This window comes from Colossoma macropomum, unplaced genomic scaffold (genome assembly GCF_904425465.1).
Source record: "Colossoma macropomum unplaced genomic scaffold, Colossoma_macropomum, whole genome shotgun sequence".
NCBI lineage: Eukaryota > Metazoa > Chordata > Actinopteri > Characiformes > Serrasalmidae > Colossoma > Colossoma macropomum.
In genome coordinates this window covers 40,229,515-40,253,164 of record NW_023494795.1, presented here as the reverse complement: position 1 = coordinate 40,253,164, position 23,650 = coordinate 40,229,515, and the positions used below count along the sequence as shown (strand labels likewise).

At 37.1% G+C, this 23,650-nt stretch overlaps 1 protein-coding gene across 2 annotated transcripts in view; it reads left to right on the top strand.

Annotated features, from left to right (window-relative positions):
- Positions 1-23,650, top strand: part of nrxn3b (neurexin 3b) — a 308,570-nt gene that overhangs the window by 273,296 nt on the left and 11,624 nt on the right. For both annotated transcript variants that reach the window (XM_036582439.1, XM_036582438.1), the window contains 3 exons: positions 3,466-3,555; positions 4,682-4,992; positions 18,985-19,063. In XM_036582439.1, the coding sequence (XP_036438332.1) occupies positions 3,466-3,555; positions 4,682-4,992; positions 18,985-19,063 (480 nt within the window). The remainder of the gene's footprint in view (positions 1-3,465; positions 3,556-4,681; positions 4,993-18,984; positions 19,064-23,650) is intronic.

The window sequence follows — 23,650 nt, the reverse complement described above, 5'->3', positions numbered from 1 at the left end:
TGTCTTTATTGTAAATAGGTAATCTTTATGGTTTAGCCATAGTTCTGCCTTTTAGCATTGGACAAGGGTAGCATCTTGCACACTTGTGCTTGGCACTTTTAACATTTACTTTACAGACACGGTAGAGCTGGTGGCCATTTTGATAGCCCTTTTATCTCTTTAATTGGTGGGTAAGCAGCAGTGCACCATTACTGAAGGGAATATTATACAGAAGGGTTGTGCATGAAGACATCCTGAGTAAGAGAAAAAGCTGGCATGGCATCTGATCTCTGGTCCAGACCCTACGGCTGTCTCCTTTCCTCCGAGCATGGAGGAATGAATGCTTTGATGCCCTGCCTTTTTAAAAGATAGAACAAAACAGAGGAAGGAACTGAATCACTAATAGGGATGATTCTGAATTTTAGTAGTCATGAAAATCTAAAAAAAATTAAAAATAAATTAGAATCTAAGCAGTCTAGCTTCTGTAACGTTATATGTTCTCATTCTTCAGAATTGTGACGTGTACCACACCAGGGGGCAGGGCAGAGCCTGTGTCTTGCATTTTGATCAGAGGTTTTATTTAATTCAAGAAAACACCGAAAGACTATTGCAGCTGTCTAAAGGCTGCTGCACACTGGAAAAAACGTCGTCACAAGAGCATAGCTATACAACATTTGAGGTATGTTGAGCTAAGAGACATTGAGCATTGCTGGAAATTACTGTCAGGTGGTGCACATGGACATTGCGTGCTTTCCGCCAGATGTCTCCACTGTGTGGGAGCATTTCTTTATGCCAAGCTAGCAATAAAACCTTTGAAGGTTTAGAAGTGCCTTGTAATTAAAGCATAGTCTCTGTTTCTTACATTCTCTCATACATACATGGAGAAAGACAGTTGCTTGACGTTTTGCACGCGTAATTGCGTGCTTCGCTACGAAACAGAAGGAAGGAGAATTGGACTTGGAATACTATCAAGTGAAGGAGTTGGTTTTAAATATTTTATCACTCACTTAGACACATTTTTAATCACTTTCATAGTCTTTAAAGTTTAAAGGTAGGAATTGCAAAACATCCCAAAGACTCCCAGTGGAACAGGTGGAAACTTGATCACAGTGTTCATGATGTTTAAAAAAGTTAGTAACCTGGTTGCCTTAAAATTAGTTATCAATATATCAAGTTCAATAGTAAGTTTCAAAAGTAAGTTCAATATAATCAGGTTCAATATAATTTAAACTTTAAGGCAGCCAAGTTAACCATGTTAATATAACTGGCCTCACTCACTCTGAGTGGATAAGATAATTCTTTCTTCCTCCCAGTACTCAGCGCAGTGCGAGCCAATACAGGTGCCTGTTAGCTGACACATCAGAACTGACAGAATAAAGTTCTCTTCCAAATCCATATAGAGCTGTTCAGTCGTTGTGTTAGTGACAGTTCGAAAAGATGTAGTGGCTGGCTTCATGAGTCTCAGAGGAAACACATGCTACCCTTCATTCCCCCAGCTTGGTAGCATTATGTGATGGAGGAAGACCTATCTAGCAGGTAGAAATGACAGTGACTAAATTGGTATTCAAAGTAAGGAATGCACCATAATATCAGCCATCGGGAAAATTTCCACCCCCCTCAGCGGGTCATTGTGAGTTTGATCACAAACACCGACACAACTGGGGGGCATTCAGAATGGCATACTGCGTACTGCACGTATATATACTGTACACTGCATGCTGCTCTTCATGGTTGTATACAGTGTAGTATCCAGTATACAACAAAAACCATGTGCCATTCCACAGAGCAGGGCCATGACTAGACTACCATAATGTAGGCCTTAGCCAATCAGATCTCAAGGTCCACCCCATTTTCCATTTTCCAGTTACGTCCTCCTGAAATGATTGTGTTGCATTTTAGGATGAGGTATATTATGGGAATAGCTCTGGCTGCTTACTAGAGTATTTTGCTAGAGTAGTACATCATCCATGTATCTTTGGTGTACTGGGGAAATTCATATTTGTCACATACTGCAAACTGCTTTTTTTAATACTACTTTTGAGCCCAATCTGTTTACACAGCCTGAGAGAGCATAACTGGCCCTCCCTGCAAAAGTCTGTTGGCTGATATAACAGAATTGGCAGTTAGCATTCTCCAAGCATTTTAAGTTGCCCATTGATGTTGCGTTAGCGGCAGTTTTGGTAAGATGTGGTGGCTGGCTTCATGTGTCTTAAAGGAAGCATGTGGTAGCCTTCACTCACCTGGCTTGAAAGCATTGTTTGATAGAAGGAGACATAGCAAAGTGGTAGGAATTGGACATGACTCAAATTAGGGAAGGAATTGGGTAAAACCTTCTCCAGTGTGACTCCACAGGAAACATGGCATCACGCTCAATATGCAGAATACAGAAAAAACAACAAGAGCAGAAAGGAAAGTCCCCACTATCACGCTAACACCATCTGTAGCCAAAAACTTAAGTGCAAAGTGTAAAGTATAAGTAAAAAAATAATGGAATTCATTACCAAGAATGACAAATTGTTATTTGTTGTTGAGGACGATTTTGTGGCACATACTGTAGCCCATACTGTAATTGTGTTAGTATTTTAGTTTTTATTTATTGTCAGCTTTTTTGGTTTTCTGCCAAATTTGGTCCTGAATTTTGCTTTCAGCCAAGGATTTCTCATTTTTTCTCATTTTTTTTCAAAAACAAACAAAGAAAAATAACTAGATAGAATTGCTACATGGAAAATTGTGGGCAGTGGTTTGAAAAGAATAATGACAGTTTACTTTTTGATATTTTGCTGTTAAGAATGGAATTAAAATGATGCTGGAATGTACTGGCTGCTCTGGTCCCTGTGGAATAGCGGCAGCCAAGAGTGCCTCAATCCTAAACTACACACGTAACAATCTTATGGTACACACATAAAGTGTATGCAGTGTTCTCATTACATCTGTGTCATCAGAGGACTTATTTCCCAGCAGGCATCCATCTCCTGTGTGTTATCTCTTTATATTACAGTTACTGCTCTCTACTTTCCAAAGTGTTGGTAAAGTGACTTGTTCCTTGTCTCTTAAAAAGCAAAAGCATCTGATGTTTAGTGGGCAAAAGTGCCTTTGAATTACTTGTAGTTTAGAAGTGTCTAGCTGGAGAGCACTTCTTACTTAGCATGTTTAATTAATGTATTTGACTTTCTATGCTTTTATATTATTATTGCTATTATATTATTATGAAGAAAATGTATTGTGTTTAACCATCGTAAGATTCACCCTGTTTGTGAACGACATTATTTGTACAGTAATGCTGCAAGTGTTTGTTGTAAAGTGTACAAGTGTTTTTATTGTACACAAATGGATATGTGAATCACTGAAGTAATCAAAAACATATAAACTGAAAATCATAATAACACCTAACCGATCTTAAACATGGCTAAACATTCTCTTAAACAGTATTTAAATGTGAAATGTGCAAGGATGCTAAGATGCTTTTTAAACTTTCAAACTTTAAAGGCAACAGTGACATTGAACGCTTTCAAATGGCTAATAAGAAAATCCCGTTCAAATATACCCGGCCGGTTGAAGATTGGCTACACGAGAAAGGTAACCTTCACAAGACCTTAATTAATCCTTGTTAATTTTTGTTTTCATTTGTTTTCCTTGTCAAATCGTTTTGTCATTGTTATACAAATAATTGGCCTGACAAGCCTTTAAACCCTTAATGAACCATAAATTGTTTAATTTATTCCCCCCCTCTTTTTTGTGTTATCTCCATTAAATCATTTTGAACCATACACCAGTTAAAGGGACTGGTAATGAATAATAAAATATGTCAACTGTTCTAAGAAAAAAAAATGAACCATTTGGAAATAAGTCGTATTAAAGCCAATATGCTGTATTTAAGTAAAAAAATGATGATGAGCATACTTATTGAGCATCTTTTGTAATAACATTGGAACAGTTCGTTTAAGTGCATACAAGCATGGTTACATGCACACTTAATTATAGAATCGAATAATAAAACTTCATTGTCGACCTCATCTCTGTACACAACAAAATGGTGCTGATGCATTTTAATGCCACAGTGATGGACATTTTTGTTGTGTTTTATTATTATCTTTTAATTGGTTACTCTTTGAGGAGATAAACACCTCTTTATAGCTCGATTTTCAAACAATGCTGGGGTGGAGTATAACAAGTAGTTAAATTTAGCACTTAATTCCTTACAATAATATGAATATTAAATGGTTTTAAAGGTCATTGCCTAAACCTCATAAGATGATTATAAAGTCCCTTTAACACTGTTTAAAGCCTCTCCAAAATCCCATTAGTGGTAGTACATGCATGAATCAACATGATATTTCTTTGATGTGTATGAGATGATATTTTTTTTCCCTCCCAGTCATTTCATGCCCAGTGGGATATAATTGTGATTTTTTTAGCAGTGCTAACTATAGTGATGTGTTTTTTCTCTTTTCCATTTGAGGAGCATCATTTGCCAGTAATGTAACTCTTAGAGAACTCAAGAAAGCATAAATTTGACATTTGGAAATTGATGTACACAGAGTATACAACATATTAAGAATGTCTGCCTTATAGTGTGTCTAATTTATTAGTCATAATGATTATTTTTACTTAGTAGAACTCGGACAGTGTACAGTGTAGAGTGAATGTTATAAAGTTAGGAACGATGGATGTGACTGCGGTTCTGCTACGATTTTGTCTATAGGTCGGCAGCTCACCATCTTCAACACCCAAGCCACGATCTCAATAGGTGGAAACGATCGCAAACGTCCATATCAAGGCCAGCTTTCTGGCCTGTACTACAATGGGCTTAAGGTTCTTAACATGGCCGCTGAGGGTCATGCCAACATAAAGGTGAATGGCAGCGTGAGGCTGGTGGGAGACGTACCTACCAGTCGGAGCCCTTCCCGGACTACCACCTCCATGCCCCCTGAGATGTCCACCACTTTCATAGAGACCACTACAACCCTGTCCACAACGACAACCCGAAAGCAGCGCTCCCCACCCACTATCCAGGTAAAACATTTTATTTCTAATCTTTCTCTATATCTCATCTAATTTATGTGACAAGTTCTGATTTGTTTAAATTGTTATTACTTTGTTTAGAAAAGTGCCAATGACAGGGATGAGGACTCAAACACACTCACACACTTTTACTCTCAGAATTATTGAATTCTTTTAAATTACAATTTGTTCATTTTTTTTTCAACGACTGAATTTTCTCATTACTCATACACACACAAACACCTTTTTTTCTGTCTGACAGTGTGTCATATGTCAGTGTAATGGTGGAGTGGCCAAATACACTTTTATCTTATGATCTTCTTAGTGGTGTTAGAAAGTTTTCAGACATTTTTCTGCAGCATTTATTGTGCAATAAATTTTAAACAGTCTCTAAACAGTTTTAACCATTGGGGCGACAAAATCAGGCATTGTAGCCTCTTTCTGAAGATCCCCTATTGAAATCAATGGTACTTTAAATGAACATAATCAAATAAAATGTTTTACCCCATTTATAGCTTCTACTGAGCAATGAGGGGCAAAAGGGGAGGGCTGAGAACCTTCTGCTGTGAAAACAATTTACAGCTCTTCAAAAAAAAATAGCACTTTATCAATATTCTGAAAAGTTGGTGGGGACATGTCTGCAGTGTCCCCAGAGTAAACTTCACCTGTGAGTTTTATATTAATAAATTTGCATTTGCATCAGTGTTTAGAATATTGTTTGAGGTACAACTTTTTACTGCCAAAATGATTGAACATTTCTTCAGTTTGAGTTTTTCTGACACTAATTACCTTTCTAAAAACTACTCGTGTCACTTGTTTATCTCATACTAAATCATAGGTTTATTTTATCCATCTGCACATACGGACTCCTTACTGTACATATTATATTACTATCCTGTGTTGTGTGACTGCTACTGGCTGCTAAATTTCCTTTAGGATCAATAAAGTATCTATCTATCTACCTATCTGTCATTAGAAGCTGTTTTCTATTTTTTGGATCCACTTACATGGTAATCTTTTTCAAGTACTTAATCTATTTTACTCTTAAGCTACATTCAAATTAGAGTTGTGTCATGGAGAAACACCGAAGAACCCCATGAACCTCTAATGTTGCTCCACGGCACTCCAACAAGTACTTTCAAAACGGTCGTGACCAGAAATGTGACCAAGTCCATGCGTGTCTGGTAGCCCATGGTGTCAGTTTGTGAGTGCAAAAAGAGCTTTCGTCTACAGAAGATAATGTCCAATGGCTTGTTGTGTCTGCATGTGTGTCAGTCCAGACAGTATGTGCTCTCAACAGCTTAACAAAATGCTTTTTTTAACACAGTCTGACTGGGGGGCAGTTAATGTCCTGGCCCTGCCAAGAAAGTAATCACACTGAACATTTCATTGATGCTAGAGGACAAATTGAAGCAGCAGTTGTGTTATTAAAGCCATAACTCTCACTGGAGCCTCATACAGTGACAAGCAGAAAGATGCATTCTCTTCTCATCTTTAAACAGATAATCCACAGCAAAATAATGATAACCTCTCATATCACCTTAGACTGCTGCAGTGACAGCCAGGCCTAAATTGTCTCCAGACATTACAGAAAATATTTCCTCTAGCGAATCAAAAAACTACAGATGTGACAAGACAGGATTTAGTGCCTTCTTCATGTGCAAAAAGTGGAGATGACCAGTCAATACTGAGAATACAGACATCTTTGAAAAGCTTCTGATGGCTCAAGATCAACTTGCGCTAGCCAGCACTGCACCCAGGTCAGAGCACAGTGCAATTGTTCCTCATGACATACTTCTAGTGTTTATTACTCTTGTCATGTTTAACTTTCAAGTCAAGTATTCGAATTTAATAAAACAATCTTTACAGACCAAGTTGACATATGTAGTGTGATTTTCTGTATGTTGTGTACCAAATTTAGCATTTTAGTTATATGGTTGGTAAAGCAGTGGGACTGGTTGTCCTCAAAGTGTTTGAGTCCCTGCTTGGGAAAGCACAACACAATATACCAATTAGAATTTTTGGCCAGGAGTGTTTGCGCAAGACTCTTTTATGCAGATCATATTTGTGCAAAAAACACTGCTCAGTAGTTAGATAATTTATTACACTCTGGAATTGGAATGAGCTGACGATTCCTGCTGACAGTTCTTGACCTGCCTAATCAGTCCTAAGGAGTAAATAAAGATTTATTGAGCTAGTTAAGTACAGAGACTTTACAGCTGGAATGGTGTCCAAACTTTTGCACATGCCTTAAGTCACTGTACAATGCAATCTGCAGAAAAATGTTGTATTTTAAAATGGTTAGCTGCAGAGGTTTGTTTACTTCTTTTTGCTTTAAAAATCAACAAAATGTAATTTGGCCAGGGTTATCAAACTTTTGCATACATTTGTTTTCAGTGACTTGTGGAGTGTTATTGTTTGGTACCCAATCAATGATACATGGTATTGGATCAGTGCCATCTCTGATATTAGTACATAAAATATTGAAAATTGAAACAAATCTTTACCTCAGAATCAGAAATCGCATCAAGCCTGAACATGTGCCTCACTATACACCTGTTCAAATAATATATCTTCCTAAGGTGTGGACCCCTACTGTTTTTTAGGTTTATGCTTATAAAAACACTTTTTTGATGCCATTGTGCTGATGACCTGAATTAGAATTGCTCTTTACGAGTTTCAGACCTCACTGGTTGCCCTAAATGTGGTGACATGAGACTGAAGTACACCAAAGCCCTCAAGCTCAGCTGCATGTTGTGGTCAATTTGCTCAGTTGTCTCCCTCTGACACCGCCATACAGCTCTGTACCTCCTGTGGGTTAATTTTAGTATGTGTGTGGGAATATCATAATCATAATTGTGCAAAGGTCAGTCACCAAGACCAGCAGGCAGCTCTTTTGCAATTCATGTGTTAACTCGATTTTGCTCCTTTTTTCCCCCCACAGTGCTGCCTCATTCCCTCAGTGCTATACACTGAGAGATGGATATTGGGTAACCAATATGCTTGGTGGTCCTAATTACAGGGAGGTGGTAGACAGATAGGGGATCCCAGAGCATATGGCTCATTAAAGGACAGGGAGGCAGGGGGAGCTCCAGGAAGCCCACTGAAGCTGCACATCCCTGCAGAGACCACGTGAGCACAGAAAGAGCCCTTCCATCTAATTCTATTCTCCTGACACTAAAGGTCTTTGAAAGACATTAAATGGATATGCATGAGTGCATTCTAGGAATTTAACTGAATACAAATACAGTAATTAAAATAAACAGATAATATTTTCTAAGCAGATAGGAATAAAAATATGATTAGATGGTGCACTCTTTTTTTGCCTGTCTAAAAGTTTTGATTTGTAGGTTACTTTTTAGACCCACAACCCAGAAGATACCATAAGATACACCACATCAGTCCTTTTCTACAGCAACCTGCTCTCTATCTTGCTAAAAGCCAGACCTAAACATAGTCTTATGTCCAATTCCATAGGCCTGTATTCACTGGAATGAAACGGACAACATCAGAAGTCTGCAAATTGCATGTTACATATCACAATTATTTAGTAGGAAACAGAAGCCTTTTGTGCATTCATATTTCTCTTGTATGACCAAATGAATCAACAGTGTAGAATTTCTAGATAAATAAACTTGGCTTGGTTGATAGTTCAGTCTGTTTGAAGAAGGAATTATGCTTTACTACAATATGATTTCAGTTTAACATTGTTAAATAAAACAAATTCTCATCTCACATCATCTCATTGACACTTACTAGCAGGCCTTGGCAATGCATGACACGTTCCTGTTGGAGTCTCACCTCAAAATAAATAAAAAAAAAGTATTGTTCTTCCTCCTTCTCTTGGGGGTTTTACCCTGCCACTGTCGCCACTGGCTTGCTCATGGGGGCTCAGGCCCAGATTTTCTTTCAGTAATGCTGATTTTTTTTTGTAAAGCTGCTTTGTGACAACACCTGTTGTAAAAAGCGCTATATAAATAAACTTTGCTTGCTTGCTTAATTAGTATATAGTTTCATCACGTTTTAATAAGTATACATTTTTTTTACATTTTATTAGGCTTTCATCACTTGCATGAAACGACACAAAATGTATTATATTAAGATTATGACAGCAAAAAGACAAAGATTTTTCTTACTTTTTGTAAAAGCATCCCCTGGTAGCTAAGAGGGCGATTTTTTGCACAAAGCCCATAACGTTGTTTTCTAATTGTAGAACCATTTACAGAAACATATTCCATGTACTTTTAGAAAAGACAAAGCCCTATAATTATCTGAAATTGATAACCAACTTAGTGTTGCTGCAGAAATTTCATGTACCTAGCCTGTATTTAAACTGTATCAATTTTATCACAGACAATTCTGGTAAAGGCAAATGGCTTGAAACCGTTGTATCTCAAATGTAACTCATTTACAAGTTCATAATCAAAAAACATCTTCAATGATTGAGTTTACAGTATGTTATTAAAATAATTTTAAAATCAAGAAAAGCAAAACTCATGGAAACCAGATAAGGCACCCAGTGTCTGAGGATGTCACTTGATTGTAATCAAGTCTGCAGATCTGCAACAAAGTATTAAAAATGATAGTTTTTAATATTGATAGTAGATTATATTCATTTGTTCTTGTAATTACTTATGACCCCCTAAAATTTATTTCTGTGTATAAAAGGGTGTTTTTTCTATGGTTCACTTAGTGTACATGTAAGATTGTTTACTGGATGTGCCCTTGAGAGTCCTAAATCTTCAGCAGTTTAGTGTTCAGATCAACACCACTCAAACCAGCCCCTTCTGAAGATGCAGAGAAAATGTGCTCTGTGTAAATATACCATTTTTTTTGCATTCATCAGTCCAATTTTGATGTTTTCTTTTTGATGCTATATGATATGATATACTCATATCATAATGACAAAAATTTCACTGCATGTACTACCAGAAATAACATACATTAACATTACATGTTTGACAGGCTTAACAGATTGCCCTGCTGCCCTTTTCCCTTTTCTTGACTCCACCCTTTAGCCAAATTGTTATGAATATTATGAAGCTTTCCTTCTTTAAATCCCAATTCCCTGCTTATCTCTCATCCATTTAACTCATTGCATGTGTCCTCTGACTGTCCTGTGTTACAGATTCATCTGCACCATTTCTGTTACAATTGCAGAACCTCATGCAGTAACTGGATGCTGATCTTTTTTCTCTAGGCCAGGCTAGTAATTCAAACATCCTGTATACCCTCTCTAATTTTAGCCAGGCAAAGCTCATCACAAGCAGGGCAGTTCTGTGGGACTGTTGTTTGTCACCCATTCCCTCATGACCTTGTATGCTGTGGCAAGGGAGTAATTAAAGAGCTGCGAACATTCCTTTTTTTGTACAGCAGGATGAATTGCTCTCTTTGAAACTGGCTGCTATAGCTTGGGTCAATTAAAGCATGCTGGAAACTGAGGCATGCTGTAGAGAACGTGCACAAATACTTTTCCTACTTGTGTTTCATGAGAAGTTTTATTTGTTTTATGATGCTTGAAGACTTGGACAATTGAACATATTTTAACATAAGTGGCTTCGCTGTGATGGTGTGATGACTGCATTGTCAAATAATAAAAAATGCTATTAATTCTTTGCTATGAAACAAAAAAGAACAAATGTGGGAATTTAAAAACCATGCAGTCCTATGTGGACGCACAGACATTATCTAAGCCACTTATCCTTCTGGATCGCAGGGGGTGCTGGAGCCTATCCCAGCGGTCATTGAGCATATGTGGACAGTGCACATTATTTTAAAATAGAGTTTGAACTTTCCCACTCTTATGAAATGTCAGTGTTTCAGAGTTTGAATGAAAAGATTCAAGGCAGACTGTAGAACAGATATGGCCCAGTGCCACTGATTCACTCAGATCAGAAGTGACCCGATTGAAACTGAGGCTTTTTTAAATGCTTTCAGTTTGTAGTTATCTGTGCCATTGGAAAGTCTGGGTGTACGGAGCCTACATTCAGTATCTGACTACCATGTCAGTGTTACAGCTGTCCTGAGAAAAGTTCACCATTCAAGTAATATCTGGTCAGCAGTGGTCCTATGGTAGTTCCTTTCCATTGACAGACAAGGCAGAGGGTAGCTGATAAATTGTGCGGCAATAGAGCTACTGTGCATCTAAAATAGCCAAAGAATGGAGGTATTTAATGTAATGTTTCTGTTATTTTGTGCTCTTCCTGTGCATTTTTTTAACATTTTTCTACAGGAAGCATTTCTTGCACTTTATGGTCACAGCAGTATACTAGGTCACCATTCATATTCTGCATCTAGAAATTAAACTCACCAGCTGCACTGCATGCCACATCATGGTTTGCAGCCTTAAGGTAGCAAGGCACCATCCAGGCTTTTTATGGCCATTCAAGCTTTTCATTGGTGATTTTTTTGTGAACTATTCAATTTTTCTTGTCACGTTGATTATGCTGTTCTACTTAAAATTGCATTCTATATCAGAATGTTTGCTTAGTTATTTCCTTTGTGTTAAAGGGTAGGGTCAGGTCATTGTTCCTTCTAAGGTGCCACCATTTAGGAATGTTACATTATTTACACTATTAACTTTAGCTGGCCCGTTTAGCCACTAGCCTTATTAGTTCTCACACTCTCAGAAAGGCCTGAGAATTTCAGATCTTTGTCTTCTCTACTCAGCAATTTAACCATAAAAGAAAAAAAAGGAAACTAAGACACTGAGTTCTATAAGGTATATTTTTTTATTGTAAGCATGCTGGCCCTGATGTAGCTTTGGTGAAATAGATGTCATGTACAACATACTTTGCTTTTCGGTTCAGTTGTTTGTTTTTAAAACAGATATTTTTGGTGTTCATTGCAGGCCTAGATATTTGCCTTCATATGTCAGTTTGGATTTTGGTTCTCAAAGAAACAGTACGGACATGGATGTACAGGTTCATTTTGAGCAAGCCAGTAAGCAAGAATAAACAGAATGACAGTTAGATTAGCATCACACAGAGTGTCTGTTGTTGTACATGCTCTTTTCACATCACAGAGTTGTAACTGATTGACTCAAAGTTAATTATTATATGTTTAAATTCTATTTGCTGTGATCATACAACACCTCAGCTGCTTTGCCACTACAGAGTTCCTTGGTTTTGAGTTTGACTGTACAGTCTGACAGTACAGGGTATGCCATTTGGATCCTTTAACACACAATTAGCCTACACATAACCAAGACTCCCACATGTTCTGTCTTTTACTGAGTGGAGTTAGAATGTTGAGTGTTGAGCATTGAGGCATGCTTAGACACAGGAAGGAGATAATGAAGACTCAAGAGGCCAGTGTCTGAAGGGCAGGTCAAAATTAATTTTAAAGTTATGTTGAAGATTAGCCCACTCCCTTCCCCTCTAGGCTACACTGCTCTTCTTTTTGGTCACCAAGTTGCACAATAATAATACATGCATGCTGTAGTAAGACACACTTATAGTACAGCCATTATCTGATTTCAACAGATGTTGCCTAATTAGTCAAGTGTTTGTTAGCATACTACAATTTCTTCTATCAGATTAAAGCTGTTATCAGATTTAAAGAGATCCGCTTAAGAGACCTGTTCCAAAATCAGATTATTCAGTACATGTACACTCTGTGGTCAAAAGCATGTGGAAAACTGACTTTTACACCTGTATAAGATTGTTAGACACAAGGGCTCTGTGAAGATAAAGACTTTGAGTAGATGTAGTTCCTCCAAACTAAATGTCTTTATAGACCTCACTTTTTGCACAGGAGCATAGCAATGCTGGTACAGGAAAGGGCCTTTCCTAAACTGCCACAAAATTGGAAGCATATAATTGTCTAAAATGTCTTTTGTATGCTGTAGCATTAACATTACCTTTTAGTGAAATGAAGGGGCCTAGTCCACACCCTGAGAAACAGCACCAAACAATTACCCCTCCTCTGCCAAACTTTACTGTTAGCACTATTCATTCTGGTAGGCAGTGTTCCCCTGGAATCCACCAAAACCCAGATTTGTCCATCAGACCCACAGTGAAGTGTAATTTATCACTCCAGAGAGTCCAGTGGTGGCATGCATTTCACCACTCTTGCTGATGCTTCATTTCATGAAGTTTCCAGCCCACAGTTCTTGTGCTGATATTGCTTCAAGAGGCAGTTTGGAAGTGTGAAGTGAGAGATGCAAAAGAGAATAGTTGATTTCTCCACTGTGTGAGTTTGCGTGGCTGAGCTATTGTTGCTTCTATATGATTCCATTTACAATAATGGCACTTAAGTTGACTTAGAGAGATCTAGCAGGGCACAAGTTTCACAGACTGGCTTGTGGAAAATGTGGCATCCCATGACAGTGCCACATTTAAAGCCACTAAGCTTTAAATTTAAATAAGCTTTTATTTGACTACTGCAAATGTTTGTCAATCGAGTTTGTTTGGCTGTGTGTTTGATTTTATTCACGTTAGCAATGGGTGTGTCTGAAATGTCCGAATTCAGTAATCAGGAGGGGTGTAAACATACATTTGGCCATATAGTATATACCACTAATCGTATTTCTTTTGTTTTTTTTTTTGTTGTTGTTCATCTGTACACATGCAGAATCAAACCCAAATAGAGAAGAGCTGCCTCTGAAGCAGTAAACAGTACAGACTCAATCCAACACTAAAAATGGCAGCAAATACTAATACTAGTAATATATATATATATATATATATATATATATATATATATATACACACACACACATACAGTCATGCAAACATTTATGTGCCCCTTGTGCACTAAATGTGCAGACAAAAAAGCCATATTTAAGTTTGCTCCCTGTAGAGAATGTGTTAACTTATTTTTGCTTAGAAAATCAACAAAATATGCAATTCCACTTGGGGTCTTCACACTTTTGCATGCAACTGTATTTATTTATTTATTTGACATGTAGTTACACTAGACAAACTACAAGAAGAGATATTGTAATGATCTAGGGGTATTGTCATTTAATAAATTTTACTGCATTGAACAGACTGAAGTCATACTCTTAGATGCTTAGTAAGTCCAACATGGTTGATTCATGGATCCTTCTTTTTGTTTCTTCTTTTTGCACATTCAGTGAACCACATTGACATGGCCACACTGCTAATGTCACATTGATTGTGTGTGTGTTGTGTGTGTTAGGAATGGATTCTTGGCCTTCTCTTATCTCATATACACTCATTTGGACAGATGAACTTACTTACCCACAAGGCCTTGGCTGCCTAGTTCCTCAGGTTCCAGCCAATCTCAGTTTCATTGGTCTGTCAAGTTTAATAATTGTAACAGCCTGGATCCTCTCCCCTAGCACTGCAAACTCAATCAGTGATATGATTTCAGAATCCCTACGTTTTGACAGGGCTTATTTTATTGCTGTGTCAGCCCTCCCTAATAAGCATGCTTGCTTGACATAGAATTGTGAAATATAACACAGCTGGCTATCCAGGTTATTGACAAAGAGAAACAGAAAGAAAGGACAAGGACAGGCATGATTTAAAAATACATACATGCAATACATGCATAAACCAAATGTCTGATATTCTTTAGTTAGTAATGATCTGTGACAGTAAAATGTATTGAAAGCCTTCTGTACAAGTATACTATTTATAAAAGTTTTTGTATACTAGACTAATTTTGAAAGTGTTATTATTAAGTGCAATCTATATAAAGGTTAATGTGCTAAGAAAAACCTCAAACTGCAGCAATGCAAAACTCATTAATGCAATAATTAAAACTCAGCAATGTAATAACCTAAAAATGCAAAAAATGCACTTGATTTAAAAATGTAATAAAACACAACAATTTAGTATTATTTTTACTGATTATGTAATACCTTCTTACATTATTTGAAATTTATGTTATCAGGGTGATCATTTATCCAGGTTAATTACTTTTTTAGGTTAAATTATTGAAACATTTTTTTTGTAATGTTATTAAGTAATATGTTATTATGTAGTAACTGATTTAACTATGTAAAGCCTAACACATTAAACAGTAAAAAACACACACACATTCGTGGGGACAGTAAAACAAAAATGGTATATTTTTAAAAATAACACAATTTACTGGATATTGATTTTGTCCAGTCTTTATTTCTGGATAATGCATTTTTAATTTATCAAACAATGTGTATGGTAGGCTTTTATGTTTACTTATCTTTTTTTTTTAACAAAATTAGACACAGCCAACACTGCAGCACCCCTTACTATAGAGACTAGAAAGCGTATGTCTGCTCATCACAGGCACATTTGCTCAATGAAGAAATGAAGAATGATGAAATCAGACAGCTGAGATGTACAAAGCACAATACAGCAAGCTTAAAAAACCTAAACAGAATAATTCCTGGCCAAAGCACACTGGCACAGCAGTCAGACCCAAAGAAGACAACATGACTGAAATCAAATCAGACAGCTAAGGTGTACAATGCTGGCACATTGATAGCGAATTGAGACTTGAGGCAATGCCGAATAGCAACAGTTGCTGTGCTGTGATTGGAGCGTTGAGAAAATAAGGCAGAGAACGTAATAATTTGATTGGCCATAATAAAGTGACAGCACTCCTGAAAATAAATCAAATTGCATTATCTGGAAAAAACTGGCTTAAAAAGGATTCTTTCCTCATCTGATTGGGCTTAATCTGTGACAATACTCCTGCTGTAAGCTACTGTTTGTGGTCCTTGAGAGGCACATTGAACATTTCTGCTGATGTTGCTACCTTTTGGACATGTATAATACCTTCAAAAGACTTTGATTTGCACTCATGCAGAGCATAGTAAGAGCAAAAGCAATTTGCCACTACCATGCAGCCAGTAGCAAATACTTGCAGGAAAACACGAACTGCAAAGAGAAGACCAGTCAAAGAGAAGAATGTTACTGGTATTGCTACACTGCCAAATAAAATACAAGCTGAGCAATTGATTAGAACACTTTTAGTATGGGTTTCTGAGTGGTCCATTTGATGGTTGCAGTGAACGAAACACGTCATTTAAGACCACAAACAAAATATCAGTTGTAAGCTCAGTAGATGTTCCCTGTAGTGCCAGCATCCGCCATGAAGGGTATAATAAAATATCAAGAGAAAACTGCAAACTGATGGAAATTGCAGCAGATGGCTGCAGATGACATAAATCACAAGTTATTTGAAGAATACAAACCTTAAATGTTTTTTAAAAATCTTAAAATTAATATTCATTCTTTAATTAATAAAAAAAATCCAGAGAGACATTACCTAAATAAAATATTTACAGGAAGCATGGTTAACATATGGCTTATACAAACTTTAATCTGCTTCTTCAGCTAGCCCATCACCTACTTCCTCTGAGGTCTTCTCACTTCTCAACCCCTCCCCCATTTCTCCTGTCCTCTTCCCTCATTGTCCCAACCTCTCTTGAGTTTTATCTTCACCATTCTTCCAGCATCCGCTAACACTTACCTCTTTATTTCATGACGTACACTGCCAAAATCTCAAACTGGCATCTCCCTGGGTCTCACAGTTCTCTCTCATGTCTAACCTCTGCTCCTGGCATTTTCCTTTCTTTATTGGCCAAGGAAAAGTCTAATGGCTTTGTAATGTTTATTTCACCTCTCCTTTCTTCAACTACCCTGTGCCCTCCATCAACACCTTTGTGACAGTCCCTACGTTCTGTTGTTCCGTACTAACATCAGTCATGCCATGCTAGGCAGGGTGCCAGATTAGCAAAGTTTAGTATTATTTATGCCTTTACAAACCTTTCTTCTCCTCCTGAATCTGTTTGTTAAAATTCTTTCAAAATACTCTGATTTTTAATATATATTGGAGACCTCTGTCTATCTTTTTTCTCTTGCCCATATCATCTCCTCTATTTTGGCCTTCCATTAACTTGGCACTTTACGAGACATTAAGAGCGTCTAATACTTAGACATGTAAGGTTCTATTTATCACACAAAGTTTGACTCCATCACGTGTTGCTGACTCCCTGATCCACTGGTCTCTCACCAGTGACAGACAAAGTACACACATTCTGTACTGGAAAACATCTATTTAAATTTCTATTATGGCTCAAGTATAAAAAACTGCTTTCATGAATATCAAATGTGAAAGAACTTTTTCAAGTATTATTCTGATGAACGATTTTTATTAACACCTGTGGGGCTACAGACATGATAAACTGAGTTTGAAAATAGACTTTCTTTCCTGCTAATTCGTTCTATCTTCAGAAATTGATTTAAATGATCAGTATTTCAAAATAGCTCAGCATGCTGGTGAAAACCAAAACTCTTGTTCCATACGCAGTTTTTTCCCAGCAACACAAGTCACTTGTAATGCAATGGAAAAAGAGCAATGGTACACAACCCCAACCTGCTGGGCAATGCAACGTTACACTTGTTACCTGACATTTTCTGTCACAAAGTTGTAGCTGTTTGGTTTTAGCTACCTGACTGGCTTTAAATGGGGGCAACACATAAAACAAATTTGCCAGTTGACCTTTCATTAAGCCATGCTGCCCCCTTACAGTGCGCTATGGGAGTTTCAATGCTAAAGGTGATTTAGCCTATGGAATTCTTAGTAATCTTTGGATTAATGCATGCAAAACACATCCAGTACAAACATAACACTGATCTCTCTCTAGCACTAAAAAAATAGAGGCTACAGTTTGCAGGCAAAAATGGAGAAGCCTCAAATAATCCATGTAGATAACATGGAGCTCAAAGTACAGCACTTCTCCTCTGGTGGGCTGGAACTTGCTGCAGCATCACTAGCATCACAATGGATTGCATTCTGCAGTGGAAACTGTACATGCAGTCAGTATTGTAGACACAGTGTTGAATCAGTATCAAAGAGTATCAGCGACAAAGATATTTTTGTGTTTGTGTTACCGTTCCAATCTGCCATTCATAAATTGGTAATACTGCATATGAATTCAATGGAGAACTCAGCCAATGACACTTCACAGGGTTTGAAAGTTTAGGGGTATTTGGAGACCTCTCTGGGGGAACTATGTCACTGCAAGCAAGTTGCAGAAGAACATTTTTGTAACATCAGTTGAGCTGCGCACCCCTGAGTGGATATATCTGAGTGAGTTAATATGGGTGGATAATCCATTTCAGACTATGTTCTGTATTCAACGAACATCTTACAATGGTAGGCAAATATAGCGTTAACAGTCCTTCTTTTGAGCCTAAGGTTGTGATGTCAGTCCATGAAGATGTATGACATTGTCCAAAGTAGCACAAAGATGCTGTCGTTTAAGCATATATTTCTCTCTGTTGACTTTTTAACAGACATCTTATGCAAAGGAGCTTTTAATTCTCAAAAAATCAGTGTGTCTAGAAAATTCTGAGACCAAGAAAAATGTTAGTGTTACTGCTTCCAGGCATTTTTATACATGAAAGAACTATATTTTATGTATTGTTTTATGTAGATCTTTTCAGAAGGTATGGAAAAATGGCTGTCACTTAATATTAAGGCCAAGACTGTAGCTCGAGGTGACCAGGGCAGGTAGAAGTGTGTTTTTACTGCAGCTACAAATCACAGAAATCAGTCTTTACAGCAGGCAGTGACAGAGCAAACAGATCTCTGAATAAAGGAAATCTCTAAATTATCCTTCAGGGTTAATACAGTATCTGTCTGTCTGTCTCTCTGTTCCTTCATCTCTCATCTGTTCACCAGTCAATCTAATTGTTTTTCCAAATTAAACACATTAAACAATGTTTAATTTTGTTAATTAAACAAAATTAAACAGTCTCCAGGAAGCTCTGTTTTTTGGGAAGTGTTTTTCGAATTACTACTGCTACAGTTCATGGCAGCTCATCAAGGAGTTTCCATTATTTGCATGGAAAAGGCTGTGTATGCAGGAGACCATAACACTGTCTGATAAGAAATTAATAGAAAATTAAAAAGTAAATGATGCACTTATTTTCCATGCCGATCTCATTTATAAGTGTAATATGTGACAACATCCGTTTATCTTTCTGTCTCTCTCTCTGTCTCTCTCTCTTTCTCTCGCACTACTGGTAAAACCGACAGACGACAGATGACATAGTGTCCTCAGCAGAATGTTCCAGTGACGATGAGGACCTGGAGGAGTGTGACACAGGGCACCCAGGTGGGATGGATGTGTTAACTTATGCTTGCTTAATTCTGGTCTCTCTCTTTCCTTTTTGATTTGCAAATGAGGGTCTTTTCCTCAAAGCATCACATCCCATGAGAGCACAGTGTAACTTCAAAAGACTCTAGAAAATATCTCTAAATGTACATTGTAGAAGTTTTCAATACCTATAGCTCTCTTGAAGTTTGTAAAAAAGGATTTTTTTTTAATGATTCAAAAGTATAAATTCAAACAGTCTGTGAACTGATTCAGTTATAACCTGAATCAGTTCATAGAAGTGTAGAGTTTGCCAGCTTAGGTCAGCCTAAAAAGTTACACTTGACGATGGGCCCCAACTAACATGGTTATGCATTTATACTAATTTTGTTTCCTCGGTTACCAGAGGAGAGTCAGACTTTACGTAAAAAGTACAAAATTAGTATCAATCTCCATGTTGTATGTGCTGATGCTTCAAAATGTATCTTGTATACAGTTGGTTTCTTGCAGTGTGTGCGTGTGTCTGACAGAGGATACATTTTGAGATGTTTAAAGGCAAAAAAAATGCTTACAGCATAAAAATATGTGATATTGTGCAGACTAACTGCAATGGAAACTACTTCTCCTGTTTGTTCATCTGTTTCCTCGCGTTGAAAGCTTGCCTTACGTTAAAACATTCTAATAGAGAACAGATATCCTCGAATTTCTGTGTTCATTGTTTTTCACATATAGGTTCTTTTCAAGGTTAAGAGGACATTCTACAGTCTTGTGTATCACAAGAGTAAGACAATACAACACAATAGAGAACAGTAGGGATAAAACATAGTGTTTTAGAGAACTTGGGGTTTGATAGATTACTCCTTTTTTTAGCTTGTGTCTTAAACCTGTCTTTAATTTGATGCTTACATGGTAGATGTTGTTTGTTTTTAAGAGCCCTTCTTGTCAGTCCTGTGCAGCAATAGGTCAGGATTAATTGCTGCACTTCAAAATGTAATCACAGCAAGAATTTTGGTTAATCCAGCTCATGTTGCATCCAGGTTATTAAAAAACATACATCCAGTCTGCTGCTTTGACAAGATCATGCTAGATCACACCCTCCCAGATTAATAAATATAAAAAAAAGGCAAAAAAAACAAAAAAACAAAACATCAGCAAATTGCCAATTGTTGACCGCCCCAAGAGCTCTAAAATACAGTGGTACAATATAATATACTATTTTTCCTTATCATCAAACATATACAGACATTTAGCAGACCACCACAGTCATTCAGTTCATGTTGACACAGAAATTCATATTCCCATCCTGACCTTTCCTGCTTCAGATTTTTTCAAAAGTTTGCATGAGTTTTCTTTCAGCTGTTTTTGGTTTGACCTCTTCATGTGGAGAAAAAAACGTCTTCCTACTGTATCCTATTAGACATCCAATTCTTTATGATTTGCATATGTTTTCATATTCTTGGTTCCTTTCCTTTTTTTTAATTCTTTTTAATTTGGTGTCCTCATTAGTCCATTTTCCAGGATAAAGTGAATCCTCTCGTTTTTCCTCATTTTGTACCGCATGAAATTTTGGTGGTTGAAGAAAAGACTGAAGTTCTCCTCCTCATTTTTATGTTTTATAACATAAGACTAAAATGAAGCATCCCCCATACTATAAACAACAGAAAATGAAAGGCAACAAAATCTTTTCTTGCCATCATCCTTTTTGGCCTTATGCAGGCAACCCCACTCTGTTTCAAGAAAGATGTGTGAAAGAATGATTTCTGCCCCCTCTCTCACCAAACCCCTCCAACACCACCACACACACCCACTCACCCCCCCCCCATTTTTTTCCCTCAATGTGTCTGCATATACATGTCTACTTGATTGCAGATGGCATAAAAGAATTTTATTGCCACAAAGTATATCTGTTTTTCTATTGTCTTTGTTGCTCTTTAATCAGAGGCATTTGTGGCATGCATTGACTGTAAACTAACTACTTGGAGGCCACCATCTACTATTGCATGGAACAGACTGGCACCATTTTACATGCTTCTTCACTCATAAGTGTGCTTTTAAACTAATCCTGTCTGCTGTTGTGTGTTTGGGACTGCTGTTGTGGAACATCTCTGCTATTTCGTCTCATGTTTCATATATGTGCTTTCTATGTTTGTCAATCTTGCAGTTTTTGTTCTTTGGATCATTCTGTGTCAAGTGTTTGGGGCCAGACACCACCTGTCACAAATCTCGGAGAGTAGTAGAAGTGATGTCAGAGGCATTGTTTGAGCATGTTTTTGGTTTGGTTGTTTATTGGATGCAGTGAAACATTTTAGCAATCACAGCCAGCCATCTTGTGTTCAGAGGTGTCCCTAACTTATATTAAAGTTAAATACTTACATAGATTTAATAACCAGTATATGCCTATATGAGCTATGCCCTTTGTCCATTTCTATTCACAGAGAAATCATAACCAACAAAATAACCTGAAAAAATAAAGCACCTAAATGACTCATATTGAATGCTGAACAGCCTATAATGTAATTGTAGCACTGGTAAACTATTTTGTATGTAGTTTTGTATTTTGTATGCAATCAAAATTTGCAGCTTGGGAAGATCTGATTCTTTACTGCAATCAACTAATATTAATGCATGTTAAATGCATGTTTAGCAATTGAGATTTATATCACACCTCTGAATGTATTTTGGTTATATTATTATGGTTGTTATAATTTACATTTTTTATTGAATCAGCTAAACATTTTCATAAACAAATACCTTTGACATCACTGTAGCTTCTGTGACAGACGGTGTTGAAACCTCCATTCTTTAGATGATTTGACATGGAATTACCCTCTTTCAGTGTGGTCTATGTTTTTGTACAGCTGTTGAAGCTACCCTTGACCTAAAGAGAATTCCACAAGAAGGCTTCATGACTACTAATCAGTTTAATGGCACAACCAGTCTGAATAACTTGTACGTTTCCCACAGCATAAAAACTAGGGCTGTAGACAAGATTGGCTTGGCTGAGACAAAGAATTCCAAGACTGACTAGTCAATATCGACCAAATCCAAAGGGGGCTGAGAACAAGTCAAGACCGAGTCCAAATGAGAGCATAATCTAAATGAAGTCGAGTCCTCTTCAAAACCAAGCCTTAACTAGTCTTTATTTCCTTACTGTACAAATTAAAATGCAAAGTAAGGTTTTTCTTTCCACAGAACAAAGCAAACCCTAAAAATAATAGTAATAATAATAATAATAATAATAATAATAATAATAAAGATCATAATATTACCTCATCTACTTACAAACACTAATTGATGCAATTAAACTAATAAGGAATACAACATGTCAAGAAGTTAAGCAGAACAGCCAACAGAAAACAGTTTTGAAATCCATTTAAACCCACAGAAAACAATCACGCAAACCAAGCATTTAGATTGGGTTTAGGAAAGTACAAAACAAAAGTTAATATTCCCAAAGATGCTCATAACATTTTCAAAGAGACTTCAGTTTCATAGAGAACAGTTTAAAAAAAACAAACTAACCCCCCCAAAAAAAGCCCAATTACACAATATAAAACAAGATCTTCTTGGCTCGATCCCAGATATCAAAATTAATCAACAATAAGAAAGGAAAACTGGGAAAAAAGGGAGTATTACATTCCTTTTAGGCTGGCATTGAGGCTCCAGACTGAAGTTTCCTTCAGCCTTTTTTCTCCCCAAGATGGCTGCCACCCCCTCTTCTCCATATGTGCGCCTACATTTAAAAGTTCAAAGTCTTAACTTAAAGGTCCCTGCTCCACTTCCTAAACAGTAACTGATCAAAAAAGCAAATAATAAACTTATTACATTCAAAAATACATAAGATGTGCATCCACCCTTTAATTAGTCGGATAATTTAGTCAGATAACTTACATAAAACGTTTTCAGTGCATAGAAAGTTTTCAGTTAAACCCACCCATGCTTGCTCTGAATGAATCCATCCATCCTTTTTTTTGTATAGAAAAAAAGATGCATCAAGATGCATCGATAATTGTTTTATAATCGCATCGCAGCCCTCTGAGTCGTAATCAAATCGAATCGTGAGGTGCCTAGAGATTCCCACCCCTAACTCTCAATGAATCAGAAAGCCACCTAAATGTTGGTTCAGCTTCCTCAGCTGGGACAACTGTGTCTGTCATTAGAAACAATTGCCATTTCAGTTAAATTACAGCTCCGGGGATCTGCTCTGTTTGCCAAACAAATATGTCAAAGCTCTGTTCCTGTCGGTTCCTGCCTAGTTTAACCCTTTTTGAGTTGCCTGGCTGTGAGTCAGTTTGCATTGGTGACAGGTAAAAGAAAAACATTCAAAAACTAGAATTATTTTGAATGGTAGTTGGACACGACAGACTGAATTTGGCGAGACTGATAGCCAAGACAATTTTAAGTACAAATACTAGTCTGAGACAATAAAAAAAACTTAAGTCTGGAATTAAGTATGCAACCGAACTCAAGTATTACACCACTAATAAAAAGATAACCATTGATGGTAAAAATGGTATTAAAAATTTTGAATACCCTATCAGAGCTCGCAGAAGGACTAAGAGGAGGATCTCAGACGCTTGGGCTTGGAATTAGGGATTAGTGGATGGA